The sequence below is a fragment of the Papilio machaon genome, chromosome 13, assembly GCF_912999745.1.
Source record: "Papilio machaon chromosome 13, ilPapMach1.1, whole genome shotgun sequence".
Lineage (NCBI taxonomy): Eukaryota > Metazoa > Arthropoda > Insecta > Lepidoptera > Papilionidae > Papilio > Papilio machaon.
This window is the reverse complement of record NC_059998.1, coordinates 2670278-2693396: the sequence shown is the minus strand read 5'-3', so window position 1 is coordinate 2693396 and position 23119 is coordinate 2670278. Positions and strand designations below refer to the sequence as shown.

At 34.5% G+C, this 23119-nt stretch overlaps 3 protein-coding genes across 4 annotated transcripts in view; 2 read left to right on the top strand and 1 right to left on the bottom strand.

Moving 5' to 3' along the window:
- Nucleotides 1-5967, top strand: part of LOC106717805 (beta-glucuronidase) — a 33302-nt gene extending 27335 nt beyond the window's left edge. The window contains exons 5-13 of one of the 2 annotated variants that reach the window (XM_045680526.1): nucleotides 875-1017; nucleotides 2310-2506; nucleotides 3150-3296; nucleotides 3416-3588; nucleotides 4150-4293; nucleotides 4443-4527; nucleotides 4813-4989; nucleotides 5298-5436; nucleotides 5694-5967. In XM_045680526.1, the coding sequence (XP_045536482.1) occupies nucleotides 875-1017; nucleotides 2310-2506; nucleotides 3150-3296; nucleotides 3416-3588; nucleotides 4150-4293; nucleotides 4443-4527; nucleotides 4813-4989; nucleotides 5298-5436; nucleotides 5694-5872 (1384 nt within the window). In that variant the 3' untranslated portion in view covers nucleotides 5873-5967. The remainder of the gene's footprint in view (nucleotides 1-874; nucleotides 1018-2309; nucleotides 2507-3149; nucleotides 3297-3415; nucleotides 3589-4149; nucleotides 4294-4442; nucleotides 4528-4812; nucleotides 4990-5297; nucleotides 5437-5693) is intronic. The other variant, XM_045680525.1, reaches the window with a different exon arrangement.
- Nucleotides 5968-7341: 1374 nt separating this feature from the next.
- On the top strand, nucleotides 7342-8194 carry LOC106717800 (zinc finger HIT domain-containing protein 3). Its single transcript, XM_014511719.2, has 3 exons — nucleotides 7342-7540; nucleotides 7641-7792; nucleotides 7979-8194. Exons 1-3 carry the CDS (start codon nucleotides 7479-7481, stop codon nucleotides 8155-8157), a joined length of 393 nt encoding a protein of 130 aa, XP_014367205.2. The 5' UTR covers nucleotides 7342-7478; the 3' UTR covers nucleotides 8158-8194.
- Nucleotides 8195-8558: 364 nt separating this feature from the next.
- Nucleotides 8559-15175, bottom strand: LOC106717731. Its single transcript, XM_014511644.2, has 10 exons — nucleotides 15017-15175; nucleotides 14706-14915; nucleotides 14416-14522; nucleotides 14206-14311; nucleotides 13799-13954; nucleotides 13225-13342; nucleotides 12957-13139; nucleotides 12557-12644; nucleotides 12244-12479; nucleotides 8559-12080 (listed from the first exon to the last, which is right to left on the bottom strand). The coding sequence occupies exons 1-10, from the start codon at nucleotides 15082-15084 to the stop codon at nucleotides 8559-8561; spliced, it is 4794 nt and encodes a 1597-aa protein (XP_014367130.2). The 5' UTR covers nucleotides 15085-15175.
- Between the last annotated feature and the right edge of the window lie 7944 nt (nucleotides 15176-23119).

The window sequence follows — 23119 nt, the reverse complement described above, 5'->3', positions numbered from 1 at the left end:
TAAACTCTAAAGAAAGTTCTCTTCTTTCTTGTAACATGTCTATATTGTATAATTATTGTTATTTTGGAGTCGGTTTCGGCCTAAGTAGGGACATAAACGTAAGTATGTCTAATACATCTCAAATATAAAATTTCATATATTTACTTCGGCCGACACCGACTGCGAAATAACAATAATTATACAATATAGACATGTTACAAGAAAGAAGAGAACTTTCTTTAGAGTTTAGAGACACCCAAAATACGCGCTTGTCGTGGAGTTGCGGAAAACTGAGCCCCTACTACTAACTACTAGAGTTTAGAGAGTTTTCATGACATTATTTTGTTTCTTTTTAGTGCATTTTGTTTGAATTTTTTTTTATGTTATTAAAGCTTCTAGCTGTCGCCGCATACAAGTAGGTTATGTTTTCTTCCAGACTATATTCTACATCTGTGCCAAATTTCATCAATATCCGTTGAGCCTTTCCGGAGATATCTTCAAACAAACATCCATCTATCTAAACATTCGCATTTATAATATTAATAAGATTAAGACTAGTAAGATACTAAGACACTTATCAAAAACAGACATGTTTTGTATCATCAATTTGAACACTGAAATGTTCATAAATATTTCCATAGACAAAAAATAATATTCTCATCCAGTGATATGTGTAAAAGTAATTTCTCGTTTCCATTGAATTGCGACCTCCCTTAAAGTTTGGATGAAACTTAATATCCATAAAAAATAAACAATCGTGTGTTGAATTCAATAGGGATCCCAATATTTTGCATTGAGGTTAGAACTTCATTTAATAAACTTCCTAACAGGCTATAGAATCAAACGTTTTGCACGAATTAAACCACAATTTTGTAAAGGACATTATATCTTACAGCATCAACAAAGTGAAACAGGAGCAGACGTATACGTTCGATTTCTTCAACTACGCGGGCATACACCGATCCGTCTTCTTGTATTCGACTCCGCAGATATATATCGATGATGTAATAGTTAACACTGATATACAAGGACTGACAGGTAAGATTGTTAACATTCTCACACGATCTCTCTTACCGTTGGTTTCTAAGACCAAAATCTCTTTATCTTTGACAAAACAGATATTAAAATATGTCTTAAACTGGAATTTGGGTCTTAGAAACCTACGATCAGTGAGAATATAATGATTTTGCATGCAGTAGCAGTGCATTTATAACTAAGTCGCGGGCAACCACTAGTGTTATTTAAAAACGTTCACATACTATGATGTAACTAATTGAATCATAGTTCCATGAAAAAAAACACAGTTTTCCCAGTAATCAGGTCGAAACTGAAAGTCGAGTTGATAAATGACAGAGATAATGTGACAATTATTTATATTTGCGTATAAATCAGTGATTCCCAAAGTGGTCCAGGTGGGTCCGCAATACGAGGGTGAACGATGGAATGATGGCTAGAAATGAAATTAAGGTTTCACAAGTTCAACAATCTAGTATCAGTTCACTGAAACCGGTAGAGTATTAAAAGGGTTCAACGAGATAAAAACAGTTTGAGAATCTCTTGTACAAAGGATAGTACACACGTACTGTGGTGTTAGAATGGAAACATTCATACTGTACGTATTTACATCACAACAATGTGCTCGAGATGATATCAGCGGGTACAATGACGAACTCTAACGGTACGACCCATTTATACAGCGCTGCCTTTGAATCCATTGTAACTAAAACCATTATAGTAGACTAAGGACCAGTTCTTACGCTGTCGCAATTTAATTGTGCCCTTAAAGATTGATGCCCGTTACTGAGCAAGCTATGCAAAGACTGGATAGGAATTAGTCCAACACATTGATATTTCGTTAACACGTTCAATGCCACTATGATTTTTTCGTATGAAATCGTATACCTTCTTGTCAAGTGTGTTGGTGGCACTAGCCGATAAGAAAATATACGTTCGTAAATGACGGAAAGCGTGTATCTACTAAATACAGTGTAAACTCTTTATAACGTTATCCTTTATAACAATAAACTCCCTGTAACGTTGAAGTGAGCCCAACTTCGTTTGCGTTAAAACCCACATATTGAAACACTCTTTATAGCTATACGCCATTCTCTATTTCGAAGAAATGTGTTCATATTTGTAGACAGTAAATATTTATTATCGGTATTATTGTTTATGTTATGTTATCTTGTTAATTTGGTTGTTTTTTTTTGTTCACTCCATATAACGATAACTCTCTATAACGCCAAAAATGCTCAGTCCCTTTAGTTTCGTTATAAAGAGTTTACACTGTATAAATTATTCAATTAAATTGTTTATATTTTTATTTACAGGTTTCATTGTGTACAATGTGACACAGAAAGGTTTGAGCGATGGCGGCTCTGTCGAATGTTTGATTCAAATATTGGACAAGAACGATTCACAGGTGGCGGCGGCCAACGATTGCGCTGGACTCATAGAGATTGGCAATGCTCATTTCTGGTGGCCTTACCTAATGCATCCCAATCCTGGATACTTGTACACTTTTAGGGTGGGTATAACATTAATTATTATTATATGTTAAATCGCTGAAATTAAATGCACACGAACTGCTTCAAGCTATCGGTACCGAAAGTTTTAAGCGGTCAGCATATTTTTGCGGCGACTGCAGCGTGCGGTCCGTGTATGGTGAACGCTAACAGTGGTCCGCCGACAACTTGAAGCTGGCGACTTTGTCTACTTGAAACAGTCCATTTACATCCCTAATTTAGACTTAGACTTTTTTCTTATGATAACATAGTAACTTGACCTATAACCTAAAAATAAGTTAGAATAAGTTGCCGGCGTCAGTTTTTCCGTCCAACTACGATGTGGGGGCTTTCAAGAGTAGAGTGAATAGGCATCTACAAAGCTAGCGCCTACCATCTTTAGACCACATCATCACCTCATCGGGTGGAATCGTGGTCAAGCGCTAACTTTTTCAATATAAAAAAACTTGCTTTAGTTCAGAAATATCTCAATCATAGTCCTATTATAATTTCTGTCTTGATAACTGACAGATAACTACTTATTTAATTGTGAAACGACATATTGGCGATACAAAATACAGGTTTTCCCTACGTATTACCATTTTCGATAACCTATTCCGCAATCAATACAGAAAGTTATAATGTTTATTGTATTTATTTATTTAGGTCAGTCTCATTGGAATTCAAGGTGAAACGATTGATACGTACAATCAAAAAATTGGTATAAGAACTGTCACTTGGAGCAACACGACCATCTTTATCAACGACAAACCAATTTATCTGAAAGGATTCGGAATGCACGAAGATTCTGATGTAAGTAGCAGTTTCCAAAAGTTCGTAATTTCCAAAAAAAATATTCCGCTACTATTTTCTCTGAACCTTTTTCATTAGAATGTTTTAAATAGTTTATTTTTAATAATATCATTTCACAGTTACGAGGTAAAGGTTGGGATCCAGTGCTGTGGGTGAAGAACTTCAACCTTATCCGCTGGCTGGGCGCCAACGCGTTCCGCACATCCCACTACCCCTACGCTGAGGAGATCTACCAGCTGGCTGACGCCCAGGGCATCATGATCATCGACGAATGTCCTGGCGCTGATACAGAGTAAGAAATATCTAATATATAAAATTCTCGTGTCACAGTTTTCGTCACCGTACTCCTCCGAAACGGCTTGACCGATTCTCATGAAATTTTGTGAGCATATTCAGTAGGTCTGAGAATCGGCCAACATCTATTTTTCATTTTTTTTTAACTGTGCGCGGACGGAGTCGCGGGCGACAGCCAGTACTTAAATAAATCTATGAGTAATGAGGAAGTGGGTTACTGAATGCTATAGCAATATCAACGTTCATACCTATGGTACCAATTCTAGTATTTTCTCCTTCATCTAATGCTGAAAATGAAACACTGCGCGATAAAATACATTGCTGTACGAATAGACACATGGAAATGCATTTATTTTATTTGAACGAGTTTCAACACGGCGCAAAAAAACGCTTATGCGAAAGTGGGCTATGTCTAACATCAAAGTAATAAAGTGAATCCCTTCAATATTCTCTAACATACTTCATTTTTAATCCTGCATAAGCTAGCTATAACTATTTATATTAAGACGTTTTTGGATTTTTGTTTCTCAGTTTTTAAATATTGTTATTATGTTGGTAGTGTATTTTCCGAAGCACTGCTGACTAAGCACAAGCAGTCGCTGACGGAGCTGATCCGGCGCGACAAGAACCACCCCAGTGTGGTGATGTGGTCAGTGTCCAACGAGCCCAGATCCGCAAACCGACTCGCTGATGCTTACTTTGGGTAAATTTTTATTTTATTTGATGATTGTCACTTTCTACATCTCACTCAAAAAACTTACGATAAATGCTAACATTCCCTAGTGTAGAATTTTTAATAAATTCAAATTAAACTTTCTAGTATGTTTGTTTTAAATGCAATTTGCTTTACAGCGAAATAGTTCGTCACGTGAAGTCCATGGATCTGTCACGACCTGTTACCATTGCCATCTCTCAACACTACGTAGCCGACAGAGCCGTAAGTCAAAAATCTATACGTATTTTTTAATCCAAACAAAAAAAAAGGTTTAATATCTGAATCGGCAAGGGATTCAACAAGCAACCGGTCGTTACAACGTCTCATTCACAAAGAGGAGTAAAACAATCCGCACAGCACGAATGGAAAGTTTGAAAAAATCCAAGCTGCATTTAACGTTTTAAATATTATTTCATATTTTTATATGCCACCAAAGCAACATTAACTTTTAAATAAAAACATTTTGTGCATCATGAAAACTATATTAATTAAAATGACTTTATTCAGGGGCAACATCTGGACGTGATATGCTTCAACCGCTACAACGGCTGGTACACGTCGACGGGCTCGCTTTCCATAATCACCAACAACGTAGTGGACGAGGCAAACGCCTGGCATCTCAAACACAACAAGCCTGTCATCATGACGGAGTACGGAGCTGACACCATCGCGGGGTTGCATCTCGTAAGACATGGTTTTAACTACTAGAATTTAGAAGATGTGGTGCGGGAAATTAAACAAATCCTTTTCAATCTTTTAACAATTTATGTGTAAAAAAGTCCATTTTAGATTTTTTAAAAAGGTGAAAGGCGAATAATGGAAAATCGGTGTCGGTGATCAAATAAATGAGTCATTCAAATATTTGGGATCATGTTACGAGGAAAAATAGTCAGATTATTTGCGGATATAACTTCAGTAATTTTACTATATCCTATGATGAATTTCCGCGCAATCTAAAAATTTATTAACATTAATATAGAAAAACGTTTTAGATTCCAGAGTACGTATGGGCGGAGGAATATCAAGTAGCCTTAATGTCGGAGCACTTTAAGGCATTCGACAAGTTGCGACAAGCTGGATTCTTTGCAGGCGAATTTATTTGGAACTTCGCTGACTTTAAGACTGCTCAGAGTAAGTATTATATATAAACGACACGAGGCGAAAGACTAACAAATCAACAGCAAAACAATTTCAAATTCAACCAATTTCATGTGATCTTATCCTAACCTAACAACTTCCTATAACTTTTTTCTGGTTAATAGATTAAAAGCCTGGTTGCTAGGCGACAGCATATGCAATAAAGATTCGTAGTTCAAAAAACAGAGTCAAATTTTAAAGTTTTTCTACATTTTAACAGTACAAAGATAACAAGTGATGTATTTTTTCAGCAATAACCCGAGTAGGTGGAAATAAAAAGGGCATTTTCACACGATCAAGACAACCCAAGGCCTCGGCGCATCATTTAAGAGCGCGCTACCTGTCCTTAGCGGCCGCAGACGCCGGCACAACAGCGCCTGACGTCTCATACTACGTATCAGACAACAGACCGACACACCACGAATTATAAACTGTAATATATTAAAAGATTATAATTAAGACATCGATGTTGGTATTACCTATTTTTGTTATATCGATGTTTTATGTGTGACTGTGCGCCTTTTTTGTACGTATCCGAATGAATCGTACCTATAAACTGCCATTAATAGTGTAAACTTTATAATAGTTAAGTATTTTCCTAGTATATTATTGTTATGGATAAATAGTAAATGCGCTATTTTAATAGCTGACATAATAACAAATTATGAAAGATTACGAAGATAATAATTTCTATCTTTTTCTTCGAATATAGGTAAATTGTTATACTGCCGAATATTGCGTTGTAATCCTACTTAAATTAAGTAGAATTTAACATCGCAATTAATTGATAGTACTCAGCTACCTACAATTTAAAATACAAATACAATATAACAGGTTAAAACGCCAAAAGACCAACTAATTTAAAACCAATATTGTTTATACACAAAATTATTCGATCTAAATTCTAAACCAATCAGCCTTCGCCAAATATACCGGTCATTTATCACTGTCTTTGTTAAACGTATTAGATGCCTATTTTATTGTAATAGTGAATGAAATCTTATTATTAATATTACGGACACTTATTGACAGAAACGCCAGTTTCCGTCCACTGATCCGTCCTTTCGGTAAATAATAATTAGATTTTCTTAACCTTTATTACTTTAGACGGATTTTTTAAAAATAAATCATTGTGGTTATGATTAAACTACCTTGTTGGAATTGTTAGCATTGGCGATTGGTGTTTGTTGCTTAATTATTAAAAAAAAACAGTAATAAAATTAATTTTTATTATCAGATTTATTTTAGAAATTAAAATATATATATTCCGTAAAATAAACAAATATCTGTGTACTAAATAGAAATATATGTGAAAATTTTGACATATAGGTAACTGTTTTGACCAATGTTGAAGCTGACAGTAGAAGTACAATCAAGTTAATTTATGAGTTTTTGGTGTGTACAATTATCTATTTAAAGTCCATAAATGTTGCTGTATTTTGATGGAAATATGAATTGTATGTCGTGACTGTAAATATTTATGAGCATAATTAAAGTACAAAAGAATTAAATGTGTTTTATTATGAATTAAATAGAATTAAAAACAAAAGTATCTAATCGTATCACGCTATGGTTTAAATAACTGCATATTGCCAAAAATTCAAACAAAAAACAATGCTACTTGTTTGATAAGCTTAAGAGCCGTGAACAAGAGTGTGAATCATCATCAGAGGCAATACAGTCGCAGGTCTGCCTGGTCCAGTAAATATCATCATGTTGTGACAACAGTGTGCATATCATTCTTAAAAAGTTTACTATAATCTATGGTTAAAAACTTCTTGGCTGTCTTTCTACGAAAGACTAGGCGGCATGGTCGAAAGACTATAGCCTGAGCCATAGGCGATAAGAAAAAAAGAGAAAAAAATCTTGGCTGTCACTGTCACTTGATGGCTGTCAACGTCATGTCGATATCACGTGGTCATCCATTGTTTTGAAAACATACGCAGTGTAATTCTATTAACTCGTTTTTTTTCTAATAGCTTGAAATTTTTTAACTTAATTTTTTAAATATTTTTATATAAGATCTTCAGATAAAAATGATTTGCATACAATGCAGCCTTAATGCTAAATACAAATGTCCAACATGCCGTCAGCCGTAGTAAGTTGTGTTTTTTATTTACTTTATTAAATGGAATATTTGTTATCCGACATTAAATTACAGTATATGAAAAGCAAACTATGACTAAGGTTTGTTTCAGTTGCTCGGTAGGCTGCTATAAATTACACAAAGAAAATCCATGTTCTGCTCCTACTCTAGTAACAGAACTAAAAAATAACGTAGTGCATAATGCCGTAGAATATGAATATCCAACTGAGGACACAGTACCAATAGAAAAATTACTATTATTGGGTATGTAAAATAATTCCTCTTCCTTTGCGAAAGTGATTCATGAAATCCACTTCCTCTTCCCATTATTTCCTTAAAAAAAGGATGAGAACACTTATTGACAGTTGATAAAGGATTGGTCTCAAATTAATGTTTATGTGGATTATAGTATTAAGCAAGTGCATGATTTATTTAAAATTTTGTTTACAGATAAATCTGCCGAAGTGAAGAAATGTTTAGAAAATCCTTATCTTCGGGAAGTGTTAGAATTATTAGACAAATCTTCACATCCTGATGCTCTTATAAAAGAATATATGATTGAGCCTATATTCACTGAATTTGCTGACGCTTGCCTCAAGGTTGTGCAACCTAGAAGTGATTTTGAATAAATGTTAAAAAAACACTAGTATATTACACATACTACACTATCCCATCAATGTAAATTAAATCACTTTACCAGTCTTCAAATATATTTTGAGAAGAATCATGACATTAAAAGATACATGAGGTGACAGGAGAAATATCATTTTGTTTGATGCCCTCCTAGTACTTTAAAAATAGGCAACATATCTGCCACTCAGTAGTTTATTGAAAGGGTTATTATTAAGATAAACACACACCTACCAGCTTTAAGAAAAAACAGTAAGTCTTTTTCAAAATGTTTAATTCACTTCAACATGATTGATTACTTCCAAAATCATAAGATAAAACAATGAATTAATTTGATTTTATTACACATACATATTATATTTTTACAATAAATTAATTGTAAAAGAGAAGCATAAGAATGTTATGTATTGAATAATGCCATTTGTAACATATTATCAAGTACATCTGATTTCTTTTTCTCATCTTCGAGTTGTTTTTCTAAATTATCTACTTCATCTTTATAATTTTTTAGTGAGGTAATGCTTGCATTTGCTGCTTCTAAACTGGTTTCAAATTTTTCGTAGTCTTTATCTTCAAGCATATAATTTTCAATTTCATTGCCATCTAACTTACGACGTTTGGCTTTGATGAAATGATCTATGTCCTCATCGTAATCAACAGCTTTGTGCTTCATCATTCCAGAGAAAATGTCGTACAACCAGTGTACATTACGATATTCTTCTAGTGATGCTTTTTCATAAATGGCACATAAATTATCAAAATTATGCAAACTGTTTATCTTTTCATAGACCACAATATTTAAGAAATCAATTAAACTATATTTTTGGAAAATTTTCTTGAATTCTGCAGATGGTATTTGAGTATTATAAAATTCATTAGGTAAAGTTGCTATAACTTTGTATGCGACTTTTTGAGGGTTTTCTAAACATTCAACCTGATTGCAGTAAATTTGTATTTGTTGTTCCATATTAATTGCATTCACAGGTTTAAATTCAGTGACAGACTGCACTAATTTTAACTTTTTCATAAATGCTTTAATTGCTAGCACATTTTCATTCTGTTTCACACTGCTTGATATAAATTCATAAGGTTTTGGATATGGAGAACTGTGATCCAAGTATTGATCAAACTCCAATGGGAATGAAGGATAATTAAATATATCCGTATTTGTTATAACATCAGTCAGTTTGTCCACTGCCACATTATAACAATTGACTAGTTTATTTAAATCTTGCTTAACTATTTCCATTCTGCTATCAGTTTCATATCTTAATCGTTGCCATATTTCATTGCCAAGATATCTTTGGCATATAGATTTTAAATGATCAATTTCAATTGGGGGACTTTTTGGACAATTTTTAGCTAACCATTTCAGTGCACTTTTGGTGCACAAGTCCAAAGATTCATTTAATTTGACTTTTTGCACTAGAAATATTTTAAAACAGGATATTACATTTTTGTTTACTAACATGTCCAACTTTTCTTTTATATTGTTTATGGCCGCTTCATCCCATGTTGGAACAATAACAGCAACAGGTACTGATTGATATGAATATGTACATTTCATTGTTTCTTCAATTGCATTCAATAAGTCAACCTCCTTCTCTTCAGCATAAAATAAAAATCCATTGGTACCTTCTATAGCTTCGCGATGTTTTGACAATAGCTTTTTGTTTGCTAGACCAATGGATATGGCGAAATCCATTAAGTTATTCCATGTTTGTCTTGTAACATTAATTAAACCATCGCTATTGTTATTCTTATTTTTATCGCCAAAAACTTCTAGTATCCAGCTTTCGACATTTACTCTCCTATAGAGCCATTTTTCAGATCCTGGAACTACTAAAGTTATTTTCCAAAAGAAACATTTATCATATGGATAGTTAATTTCTTTCATTCTTTTTAAAAGTGTTGATCTAATTATTTCCAAAACGTTATAGGGTTGTAGTGAGGACATTTCATCTGGCTCACTAACTTTAAATCTTTTAAAGCCATATAATTTCATACTCTTTAATGGTGATATTTTCATAACTCTATTTAAATTTCTAGATTCCTCTGCAGGCGTAAAGTTCGTTAACCAAACTGGCGTGTCTTCCAGAAAGCTTCGTCTTTTTATGTTTTTAACGCACTGCTTCTGCCAAACATAAAACCATTTCTTCATTAATTTCTTCGTCCAAAAGAATTCGGCATTTACTTCAGAGGTGCAAATTTCTTTGCACAAATCATTCAATAATTCTTCTATTATTTTTTCAGAATTTTCTATTACATCTTTTAAACTTTGTACCTCTTCTTCAATTAGATTTTGAACTGTTTCTTTAGTTAACGTTCCTATAAGTTCGTCAACTAACGCCTCTGAATTCTTTTCAACCGTTTCTTTCAACGTCTTTTCCATCTCGGCCTTTTGTTTCAACTCTGCTTTTTTATCTTCTTCGACTTTTTTCTTTTTAAGCTCCTCATTTATCCGCTCTTCTAATTTTCTTTTCTTTTCCTCTTCCCTTTTTGTTTCTTCTTCCATTTTCTTCTCAGCTGCTTTAGTCTTTTCTTCATTAAAGGTTTTGATTGGATAATCCTCTTCTTCAAACTCATAAATATCTTTTGATGCCTTTCCAGAGGCAAATATCTCATCTGCTTCTGTGTGTGCCTTTTTGAACAAGCTTCCAGGTGACAATTTACTATCTGTATTTTGCGTTACACTTTGGATATCGAGTTTATCAGATTTTGCAGATCTACTGTTATATAATCGAGAAGATTTACCCTTGAAAATATCCGAAGAATTGAAACCACCATTTAAGTTATTTCCATCGTGGCTGCTAAGATCAAGGTTTTTACTATACTCTACGACGATTGGCTTTTTGAATACATAAGATTGTAATAACGTCTTTCCCTTATTTATTTCACTATCAGATACCACTTGCGGTTTGGAAAAAGTGAAAAATTGTTTAATTGCAGTAACCTCTGCGTGTTTCGAAAATGTAAAAATTGTTTTATTCTCAGTAATTTCTTGAGATTTGGAAATTTTGAAAACGTTTTTCGTCTCAGTGACCTGCTGAGGTTTGGAAAAACTGAAAATATTTTTTGTATCATTTATTTTGAAACCTTTTATAACTTCAGAAGGGGCAACCAGTATGGCAGGTTTGAATGAAAATATTTTTTTTACCGTCTCATTTCTTACCGCCGGGACAATCGTGTTTGGTATTGTTTTGGGCTGTGATATTTCAACGACGATATTTTTTCGCTTCTCTTTCACTATTTTTGCACTATCACGTGTATCATATGCATCATATATATTTCTACCATCACTATTACATGCCAGCTTTCGGATTTCGGCTTTTAATAATGTTATATCTTTATTTGTATCATTTATGGTATTATATCCCAAATCTTCGGCTAACAAAGCGGTTTCCTTCAGGGTTCCATCTTTATTAAAACTGGAATATAGAACATGATTACGGTAGTCGTGTTTTGGGACAGGACCTCCGGCTATAACTTCACCAACGGTACTTTTCCGTTTCGTTTCGATTAATTTTGCAGCTCGTGATAAAGGATATGGATCACTATCTTCTATGAATTGGTTTCTATCTAATATAACTGTTAATTCAGTATCAATTTTGGAGAAACGTAAACCATAATGATCTATAAATGATCTCATACTATCTACGGACTCGAAGGCCAATGCATTCATTATATCTTCAGCTGGGAATTTAGAGCCACCTCTTGGTGCATACGCTTTTACTATTCTGGCGAGCGCGCGCGCTCTCACATCGTTGAAATATCTTAAAAGAATGCAAGCTTGTAGATAATTCGCTTTTTCTCTGACTAAACGGAAAAATCTGATGTAGTTGTTATTATCCAGTGCGGTGAACACTTGTATTGCAAATGTAATAGAGTCCGATTTTTGAATTTCTTCCGGTAACTGTTTTATCTGAAAAAGAAAAACAAAATTAAGCCAACAAGTTCGTCAGTCAGACGAGTACCATTAATCGTTAACTGTCTTTAGTCTGGTAAAAATGTCATTTTTTTTTTTTATATAGATTGATCTTATGACTCTCTCTTTCATAACATGACATTCAAAATAGATTACTAACCTCCCACCAAAAATTGGAGTCTCCCAAGTTAAGTAAGGCGATATAGCCTCTGAACTCTGCTTCTCTTGGCTTCAGCTCGGGGCCGACGTCAGCGTACATATGCTTCAAAGTCTGTAAGCACTTGGTCAAGTTGTCCGTGTTGAGCTTCTGATCAAACTGCGTGTGCGCCAAGTCTGCAAGACGAGCGGCACAGTGCGCGTGGAAACGAGCACACATCTCTACCAGACGAATTGATTCTGAAAGGAATAACATTTATCAAGTTAAATTAATTTCAATTTAAGTATGTAGTAAGAAAAAAGTAACTATTATTTACCTGCACAACACAATGCCTGTTGTGTTATATCTTTACGTATCCCACGAAACCGGTCCCACATAAAATGGAACCAATCTGCTAATGTCACCTGCACAATTAAACATTTAAAATATGATAAATTGTACAATTTATAATACTTATTAATTTCCGAGGTAACTTAAAATTTTCAACAATATGCACAACATTAAAAAAAATTGTAAATCCAAAATGTCGATTTAATGCCTGTCTGCTTAAATGACTGACCGTGGATTTCCAAAAACCTTTAAATAAAACTTATTGTCATCTTTGAAAAAAAAAACAAAACATTTTTTGAATGGAGATTTTGGTCTCAAAAACCCACGGTGAGTGTAGTAGTAAACTTAACAACACTTAACATAGAGCAACATTTAAACAAGTCTACCTGTCTATCAGTATCAGCAATCTCATTCAACAGATATGCACAGGTCCGGGCTAGGACATGTGCAGGTCTCAGTTCATAGCACATCGGTATCTCCTGATCGGCGGAGCTGCGGCTGTACTGCTTCACCGCACGCCACGACTCCAACTGACCATCTGAATCTGCCACCGTCTCTAATGTCATTACCTGTAATGTTAAACATTCATTAGAAAATGATAATAAAATGCTGAGAAGATTTAATAACATTGAATAAATTTTAACTGTTACACACCTGATGTTCAGCTTTTCGATGTAATAATTCCTTCTCGGGACACATATCAGGACAAGTACCAATTGTAGCACCACCCACTTTAACTCTAGAGCCAGCGCCACCCCAACTACGTAAGATCCTAAAAAAGAAATATGATTTAATTATTATTATCAGCTCACCAAAGGGCTGGCTCGTAGCCTACCAAAAGTTAAGGGTGACTAGGCCATATTAATCCACGCTGGCCCAGTGCAGGTTGGTTGACTTCACACATATCATTGAATTTGTTTTCAGACATGTGCAGGTTTCATCACGATGTTTTCCTTCACCGTTAGAACGTCGGATAAATGTACATATGTAAATCGAGAATCGAAAAACACATCGGTACATAGCGGGATCGAACACAAGACCTGCAGATTGCAAGTCGAGTGCTTAACCCCTGAGCCACCAACGTCCTTAATGATTTAATTGGTTGTGTCAAATTACAGAATATATGTCTCAAAGTGATTGTTCGCCTTTTCTCACACACTATTACATCTTGCAGCTTGCATTTTTGGCATTAAAACTTGAATGAAATTACTTCATAGTTACACATCACCTGTCTCTAGCATCAAGAGTTCTCCATTGTTCATCTGCAGATTGGGATACTCTGGAACGCAGTTGGTGCAGTTCTGCTGCTGCTTCCGAAGTACTTAAAGTTGTCGTGGCAGCCATGATTACTGCTGGTGTCTCTACTGAACTTGGTGGAGCATTTCTGTATCAATAGATTATTAGCTATAGCTTAACATGAAATTTATGTTGAGGAAGTTTAATTAGTCCATTGCAATAAAATATCTGCTTCGTTAATTGTTAAAACACAAGTTTGATCATTTTAGCTGGTTTTAGAAAAAACCAGCTAATTTTAGAAACATTTGTTTGATACTTGTAGTTTAACATATATACAACTATTAAAATTGTCCCTATAATTTTTTATACACACTCAGGTGAACAAAAATAAATACTCACATTTTGTGTTTTGGCCTTGCTATTGGTATAGTCTTTCTGACATTCATTTTGGAAGTTCTTGGAGATGGAATTTTGACATTTCTAACAACAGGATCTATTTCCATTGCTATAAAATGTAACATCAAATAAATTCTTAGCTTTTTGTCACTGTTAGATAGTAGAAGAGTTAATATTGTATGTGTTGGCAATTGTATTATGATAATATTTTACCTTTTTGTCGGGGTACTCTATATGTAGAACCTCCTCTCATAGCTGACAGTTCTTTCTCCAGCTCCGGATCTGGTAACCATTCAGGATCTTCATCTTTCTTGTGCCGTCTGCTTGTGATGGGAAAAAATATTAGAAACAAATATATAACTTCCAACAAACATTTAAATTCATGACAGTCTAATAAAATAATTAATGACAAAATTGTAAATGTTAATTGTGATTGTTGATGATTAAACCTTTGCCATGAGCAAATAGTATTCAATAAGGAATTTAATCATAAAAAAACGTACATCCGTGTCTTCGTACGAGTAACATCAAACATAAACCCATCAAAGGCCCCCGCATTTAGAACTGCTTGCTCGGCTCCAGAGAGTTGTTCATATTCAACAATACACATTTGTTTCTTTGGAAGAAATTTTATTTTTTGGACACGCCCGAACTTGCTGAAGTGTTTCTTGGCCGATGGCGTATCAAATAGACCATCAGGAACATTTGTACACCTGCAATAGAAAACAACCTTAACAAACGCAATTAGGGCTTTACTTTACACTACAATAAACATAGTTTTACTGGAAAATACACAGAAACAAGAACAACTTACGTGATCGATGTTTTTGTGTTAATATTATCGAACACTGTACTTTTCTTTTTTATAGAATTTGATTCCATGTTTGTATTAACAGATTGTTACATTATTTAAAAAAAACGTTTTTCAGTAAAGAGCCATATGACTTGTTTGTTGATAATAATCTTAAAAAATGAGTTTCGTAGGACGAGGTTTCATTAATTTATAAAAAATATCGCATAACGTATCGAAAAATTCATTTACATTTATAACACAATTGTCAAACATTTGCATTGCATCTGCCATCTGCTTGTCAGCTTGTCACCCTCACCAAAGAGTACGTACGCATGTCTTGTCGACATAACATCGCGAATAATTTCTATCACATGTTGTAATTTTTTTGCATATATTTTGTTAACTGATTTTAATCATTTTGTAATCTAAGTTTTAAAAAAAATTTACATTGATTATGTAAAATGGGCTGAACATGGATGTACAAAATTTATGACAAACTTTTGAATTCTGTTGACTAAATAGACCGATAGATGTCAGGTGAAAAGGACAAAAATTAACTAACTCTACTTAGGTTATCAAAGTTATATTTTTATTTGTTTCGAATAATACACAATTAAGGCGACTCTGCTTTTTTCGGCGACTCGGCGAATTTGCTTTTTTCGATGTCGGCTAATCAAGAAATATGACTGTTTCTCGAGGCGTAGCCAAGCCCCTGGACTTCATTTTGTTGTCGTATATCCTAAGAACCACAAATACTAAGCTATCAGGCTGCAACTGTCTAAGGGTGGCTATATAATCTTACTAATATTATAAATAAGAACTAAGTATGCTTTTTAAATCATACCTACGTCATTTTTAGCAATAATTTAATCAGTGTAATGCCAGATATAAGCGTTTACTATAATATTTATTTATAGAGTACACTTAAAAAATTTACTTTCTAATTCACAAAGTAATAGTTTTGCTGAATGAATAATTATGTAATCCATTTAGGCGTGACTGTGGCCATCTTTGAAGGTGATGTAATAAGATTCCAATGCAAGAGGCATTTTTGTAGTTCCGGAACGTACCGGATGTGCCGTTCTCTCACTGTCACTTTCGAATGTCGAATCGCGCCATTAGATTAGACATTTTGGCTATTTTTAGCTCACTCTACATTAGAGAGTACGATTTAGTATGGTCAATAAAACCGTTGTATGTATACCTTTTTTAAAGGCATACTTATTATTTAAGAACAGTACAGTTAGATGTATAAACTTTGTTGCAGGCACCGAGCCCGCGACTAGTTACCTAATGAAATTGGGTTATGATCAAAGGTTCAAAGGAGGATTATCCATACAGCTAATTAGACATGTTGTGATGCGGGTAAGATTCTTACATCTGAGAGGTGCACGCATGTAATAATGATGCTAAAATGTCACTCAAAGGAAATGGAGAGGACAACACAATAGTTACTGTCTACCAGATTATATCCGAAATAATATTATCCGCAAAGATATAGCAATTGGGGGCCCGCATCGCTTCTACGTAAGTATTTTATAATAAGAGCCGTTGATACTTATAAGAGCCGAAATATTGTGATTTTTTTTAAATCTGGTTTCGTATGTCAATACAATAGAATAAAAAGACACCTTATTGTGACGTGTTAGTCATAAAATATGTGTTGTACCAATGGAATATTTCCAAATGTAACCACGTCCAAATAAATAATTCATAAGGTAAGGTTTACTGTTGGCTTAATTCCGTATTTAAATTTAAAAAAAAGAAGATTTATCTGCTAAAGTAACCGTAGGTAGGCACTTCACATTATAAAGATTCGCCAAACAAGAAAACAAAAAAAAATTGTAACTATTATTAATAAATTATTACTACGTTCCACCGGAAAAGATGAATATGTTTCTAATATTTTTTTGTGTGCAAGTTCTGCACTTTTCAGAATTAAAAAAAATCCATTAAGTACATTAATGTCAACTAAAATCAAAAATTCTTAAAAATAAAAAGGAAATTACGCACACAAAAAATAACGAGTGGGGTGAAAGCGCTTATTTGAAATCTATTTGTTTGTTGCGAATAAAATAATATAAGATAGGCAAAATATAGTAATTAAAAGAATAGTGCATATTTTATTAACAAAGCGGAACCGATAGAGGTTTGGTGAGCCGATTTCTCGCCGGACGACCTTGCTGCGACCCTGCGACGGCGCGGCGGCGCTCGCGCGAGCCACACTTTGTTGGAGCTTGCTCGACGGCAACGAGATATTATGATCATTTGCAATGCAAACCGCAATTCTCTTTACGATGAATCACTGCAAAAGCTCCATCTAAACTTTAATCGTATCAAATAAAAATATTCGTTAACTATTGGAAAAGTGCTTTTTAATGACACTGGTAATTTAGTTTAAGATTAATGAAAAAAAAATCACACTACGAATTCAGATAAACAAAATGGCGGCGACCGATACACGTAATATATGTTTGGCGGGAAATTTTCGGAGACTGGGGTCGAGGTGACGTCATCGTAATAAATTCGGGTGTCGCATTCCGCGCGGCCGTGGAAAGAAAGTGGCGGTCGCGGGGCGACCTTGCTCGGTGAAAGGCGCCGCAAGTGGCACAGCCGGAACCCGCTCTTCCCACGGACCGATCAGCCTCTCGGCCGTGCCGTTATGCCGCGCGACTTTCGGTAACCGGTCCAATATGTTGGCGAAAAAAATGCACTCGAGTTGGACCGGTGCCCGCTTTAGATTCCGGACGGTGGACATAAAACATGAAATGCCTCGAACTAGCAACTATTTGCGCTATCTCAGACATCAGATGACTCCCACCTCATTTCTTACTTAGAAAAACATGCGTGAAACATGTAAGACAAAATAACTAGAATCTTTGTTGTACGGTGTTCATTTCTTTTGGTACTAATAGTTTTATTCAGGTGAATAATATGAATTTTAGCAAAAATTTGCGACTAACTCGTTTTGTGTAAAGAATCGACACTACGGAAATAATTCAGTGTGTCAGTGAGTAAGTTATACTTATTTCTCTCAAATTTTAAAATGACCTGATTATAGTGTCAACCTCATTTTCTAGTTTATATAGAAGACAATTGAAACGATTTATTTTAACTAGCGTGTATAAATTAGGGTGTTTTATCGACCGGAATATATAATTAACATTGTTATCTCTTAATTACTTCAAAATACTATCCCTTATTAGAATATCGTGAAGGTTATCTCTGCCATGTTACTAGAATATTTTAAAGTCCGTCAAACTTATCTGGTCTGGTGAAGGTGGTGCTGAAATGGCGGTTTGTTCTGTCACAAAATATACTCTGCAACAGATAATGACATAAGACATAATAAGATAGCTACTTCACTCTCAATTTTAACGGTCGGACGACACCTGACCAGATTAATATGTCGCACCATAATATTATTACCAAACTAAACGAGGATTAGTCTATTTTTCTGTATGTTCTGATTTTGACATAAAACTGACACTACTGGGCTGGGCGGCACATGGGATCTCGTCTTGTTGTTAAGTAGTCGAGCTCTAGTCTTTGAAATCAACAGTAAATATGAAGTAAGGAGACCTTACTGTGCGAGGGTGTGAAACCTCTAGGAACAGCTAAGTATTAAGTAAAAAACGTTTTTTTAACTTCACTCTTTAATTTCTGATTTCAATTAAATTATAGTATTTCAATATCGTTATTCGCCATAATCAGGGTAATTACGATACCTATCTAGTAGCAGTATTAGTAAAACATAGGTGATCCTTCGAAGAAGTAATAATCAACATTGTTGCCGACACGAATGCGATTTTATCAAGCTATTAATGGACTTTCCTAGCCTATTGTCGATAAATTGCGTAGGTACCTAGAAACCAAGACGAGATTCAAATTATTAATAATGCCAATAGAAATACACAAGTTTCTGATTAGTTACTTTCTAATAAGTAATTACTCGTACGATAATAAAATTAATCAGTGAAAGGAAGGGACGCTTAAGTAAATTAGATGAATCTGAAGTCATCATGAAGAAAAATTAGTAGAAAATCATTGTGTTTTAATTCATAAATTAAGAAGGAAAGGGCGTATTCCTTGTAAAGATATCCCTAAAAAGAAATTTAAAAAAAATGAAAATACAATCCATACAACGAGTACTATAACTAAAACAATAAGTACTATAACTACCTACCTAACTAATATTTCAAATTTGGTGCAAATTCACTGTAGAAATTACAACACAATGCTGTTTACCGCCAAATTTGGTTCCATTTAATATGGTAACTGTTCTAAAAGTCATGCATTTTACCCTGCAACAGTATTGCGAAGCTGTCTGATTGAGGCGATGGCACAGACCGCATCAGTGCGAGAGAGACGGCTAGCGGTGGCAGTGGCCTAGAATTCAGACAATTTCCGAGCGGCAACGGCGGCGCTGGCGACCGCTCGCCTAGCAACAGCGACTGTCCCGCCAACTCGCATCGCCGAGACCAATGCGCCCGCGCACATCTCCGCTGTAGAAGGTACACACCGGTAAGACATGATTAAAACAAGTCAATCGATTTTAACTTGTTAAAAGCTCGGAATTTATTTATGTTGGTCACCAATATACTTTTATAATGTACATAGCGTTTAGATTAACAACAAACAATCATATGTACAAAAATTAAATATCAAATATATATTTAAATGCTATTAGTATTTATAATTAACATATAGGATTTATCCTGTAACTTTACTAAACATGTGTTCGCGAAGCTAAAATATGAGAGATGATAAACACATTTATAGAAAGTTTTAAAGAAAACCACATGTAAACTTGATGTTTCTATTTATTTTGGCTCCGAATTTCTTAAATTTTGATGTACATATATTTCACACAAAAGCTATTATTTCCAACATTCTATGTTGAAATGAGACGAGGGCGAGAGTCTGAAAATTTAATTTTAATTCTGTAATATATAATCCTTCAATTAATTCAATCTAAGCTTTAGTAAGGTAACATATTATTTGTGAGAATAATTAACTTCACTTCATTTTTATCAATCTGTTTCTTCCAGGTAGAGACCAATTTCGGAATGGTTGATGTAAAAAAATATTAACAATGGAGTGCAAGACTACATCCAGACGTGAGTCAGCGCGGCCGCCGCGCCGGCCATAGCGCGTTGAGTCATTGCCTTCGGATCCAACGATCCCCAACCTGTAGATTGCGGCCCAACACATATTACTTGCTTTTTTATTGAAAACAAGTTCAGATGATACCTACCGAGTTAAGTTTTGCCTATGGCTTTTGCAATAATAAAAAAGACATAAAAAGTATCAGAGTAAACCAATAATTGAGATTTCATGTTTAAATTAATTTTTTTTAATCTATAAATTACTACGTTTTACTTAAAATTAAATACATACATACTTGAGTATAAGATACAAGACTTTTTATCTATATACGATAATTTTGGATTCTGATCTGTTAATATGTTAAAATATGTACTTATTGTACTTATTATCAAGTACAAAATTAGGAGTCTATCGATTTAAAGTTAGATTGTCATTTCAGATTTCTTCCTGAAACATGGCATTTTCTGCATGTATTCTTTGCCCTTTATAATTTTAGTTGATACATTCTCGTAAAGTGATTAGAATGCGATGTTTTTCTAAACAGCGTGTGTCACCAGTGGTCCACCTGCAGTAAGAGACGGCGCGTGCGGCGGCCGCGAACCCGGATGCGGCCGGTGACGTAACGAGCCTTCGCCCCGGCGCCTCCAACCCGCGCGCCTCTGCTAGGCGCCTCCGCCCCCCGTACCACCTCTGTCTGGTCGCCCGTCTGTAGCTCCGAAGCATGTAGGGCTCCATGCGCACTTCGTATAAAGATAAATTTATTTTGTTACTAGCTGTGCCCGTGACTTCGTCCACGTGGAGTACTGTGTTCGGCTACCAATTATAATCACTGAGACTAATTAGTTTACTTAAAATTATTAAATTTTACCGCAAAACATATTAAACTTACACAACATTCAGTCAAACCTTACAAATTCCAATACAAACTTGAGGGTAAAACTTTTAAGCAGTTTGAATGTCATAATTATTTATATCAAATTAACAGCCTAAACAATAAGTTGTATAATGTCCTTTCTGAGGCTCTTGACTATCTGTGTACCAAATTTCATTTAAATTGGTTTAGTACCTACTTTTGGCGTGAAAACGAGACAGACAAACAGAGAAAGTTACTTTCGCATTTATAATATTAGTTAGGATAATACATAGTAAGGACTAGCTTTACCCTATTGTTTTATACGCGCATTGATTCATAACATGCGCACCAAAAAGTTATCATCGTAATATATTTGTCTTTTTTTTTCAGAAAACAAAACAAATACAGGGGCTCCGAATATGAATTTGTCCCATTCGGTGTCGAGACCCTTGGTCCGTGGGGTCCTATCGCTAGAAGGCTTTTTAAGGAAACAGCAAAAAGGTTAGTCGACATCACAGGAGACCGAAGAGCTGGCAGCTACCTCGGACAAAGAATTAGTCTAGCCATTCAAAGGGGGAACGCTGCTAGTATCTTCAGAACCTTGCCTAAAGGGACACCTTTTAATGACATATTTTAGTTTTTATGTATTATATTTAAATTAAATCCATGTTTAGATTTTATGTAACTATTATTTAATTATAGAGATATGTATATGTTAGCATGATGCATTTTTTATTTTTACATCACACATATTATGCGCCTACAAAATAAAAACACAAAGCTAACATACACCTAGTGTGCATTAGCTGCGTTGGATATTAAAATGTCGACCGTGTGCATGAGCCCTTATATCTTTGTAACTATTCCCCGACTTAATTAGAGCCTTATAAAGGCCCAACAAGTCGGCCGCTGTCGATGAGAACATAGTTGAATTACAATTCCTCACATTACCCCTGATTGCGGTGTTCAAGTGCGCCTGATTAATTGCTGTCGTCGACAAACTAGCACAAGTACATTTTTTAATGTGGATTTTAATCGATGACTAATGTAAGAGCGTTGCATTGAAATAAGGTCGAGGTCGGAATTATTAGAAAACATTGTAGTTACAAAAAACTGTCCGCAATTACATTTTTAACTAAGTAGATTTAAATTATCTTATTTTTTTTCTCTTAACTAGAGAAGTAAAGTGAAAAAATATATATGATAGAAACCTTCTCTAATTTCTCCAACTACACCAAAGATTCTTCACATTACGATTAATGGCTTAGGAATGGGCATACAAACATATTTTTTATTTATAAGGGACGATAAAATAAGTTAAAATCAATGAAATTCCGTTGGAATACTAATTCATCATCACATTACAATAGACGTCAAACGTAAAAAAGAGGTTCTCGAAGGGTCAAATATATTTTAAGAAGGTAAAGTAACCTTCTTAAAATATATTCTTTTTAATTAAGATTTAATTCAAATGTGTTCCCGCCACAATCACGGCGAAGGCGATGTGGCTCACGTCAATGTCCCGCGCGCAGACCGGAACGGCACCAAGTAGCGTTATTTTTAATTTCAAATAATTATTATTTTGTGTACCGACCAGTTAATTAGACATAATAAAACTTCATAGTGCTCTTCTTTGAATTCGTCTGCTTTTTAATATTTTTGATGTTTTTTCAATGAATTTTCAGACGTTCAATTAATGCGCAATTTATAAAGTGAAGGTATTCGTTCGCAGAAATGAGACAAACAATATTAGAAAGTACAAAAATATTTTTATGTGAATTCCGCATTCCTCAATTAACAACAATATGAATTTCACTCTTTTATAGTTATAGTCGGTAAATAATTTATTATATGATAACTTATTCTGCCACACTAACAGCTGCAGCAAACATTTTTGGAAATATCGACGTCAAATGTCAAGTTTTATTACGACAAACACAGAGGGCGGTAGCCTGACAAAGTATTAATGCTGAATGATATCCAAGCATCTAAATAGTGAATCATCGATCCTCACAAACTGTGGTGATTCAAACTAAGAGTTAGCCAAAAGAAAGAAAAAAAAACTAAGAGTTACGTCACTGCAGAGTCGTGAGCATACTGATCTTTTTTGTCTGGACTTTCCTAAATCGATAAGTTTTTGTTGCTAATGTTTTGAGATAGGT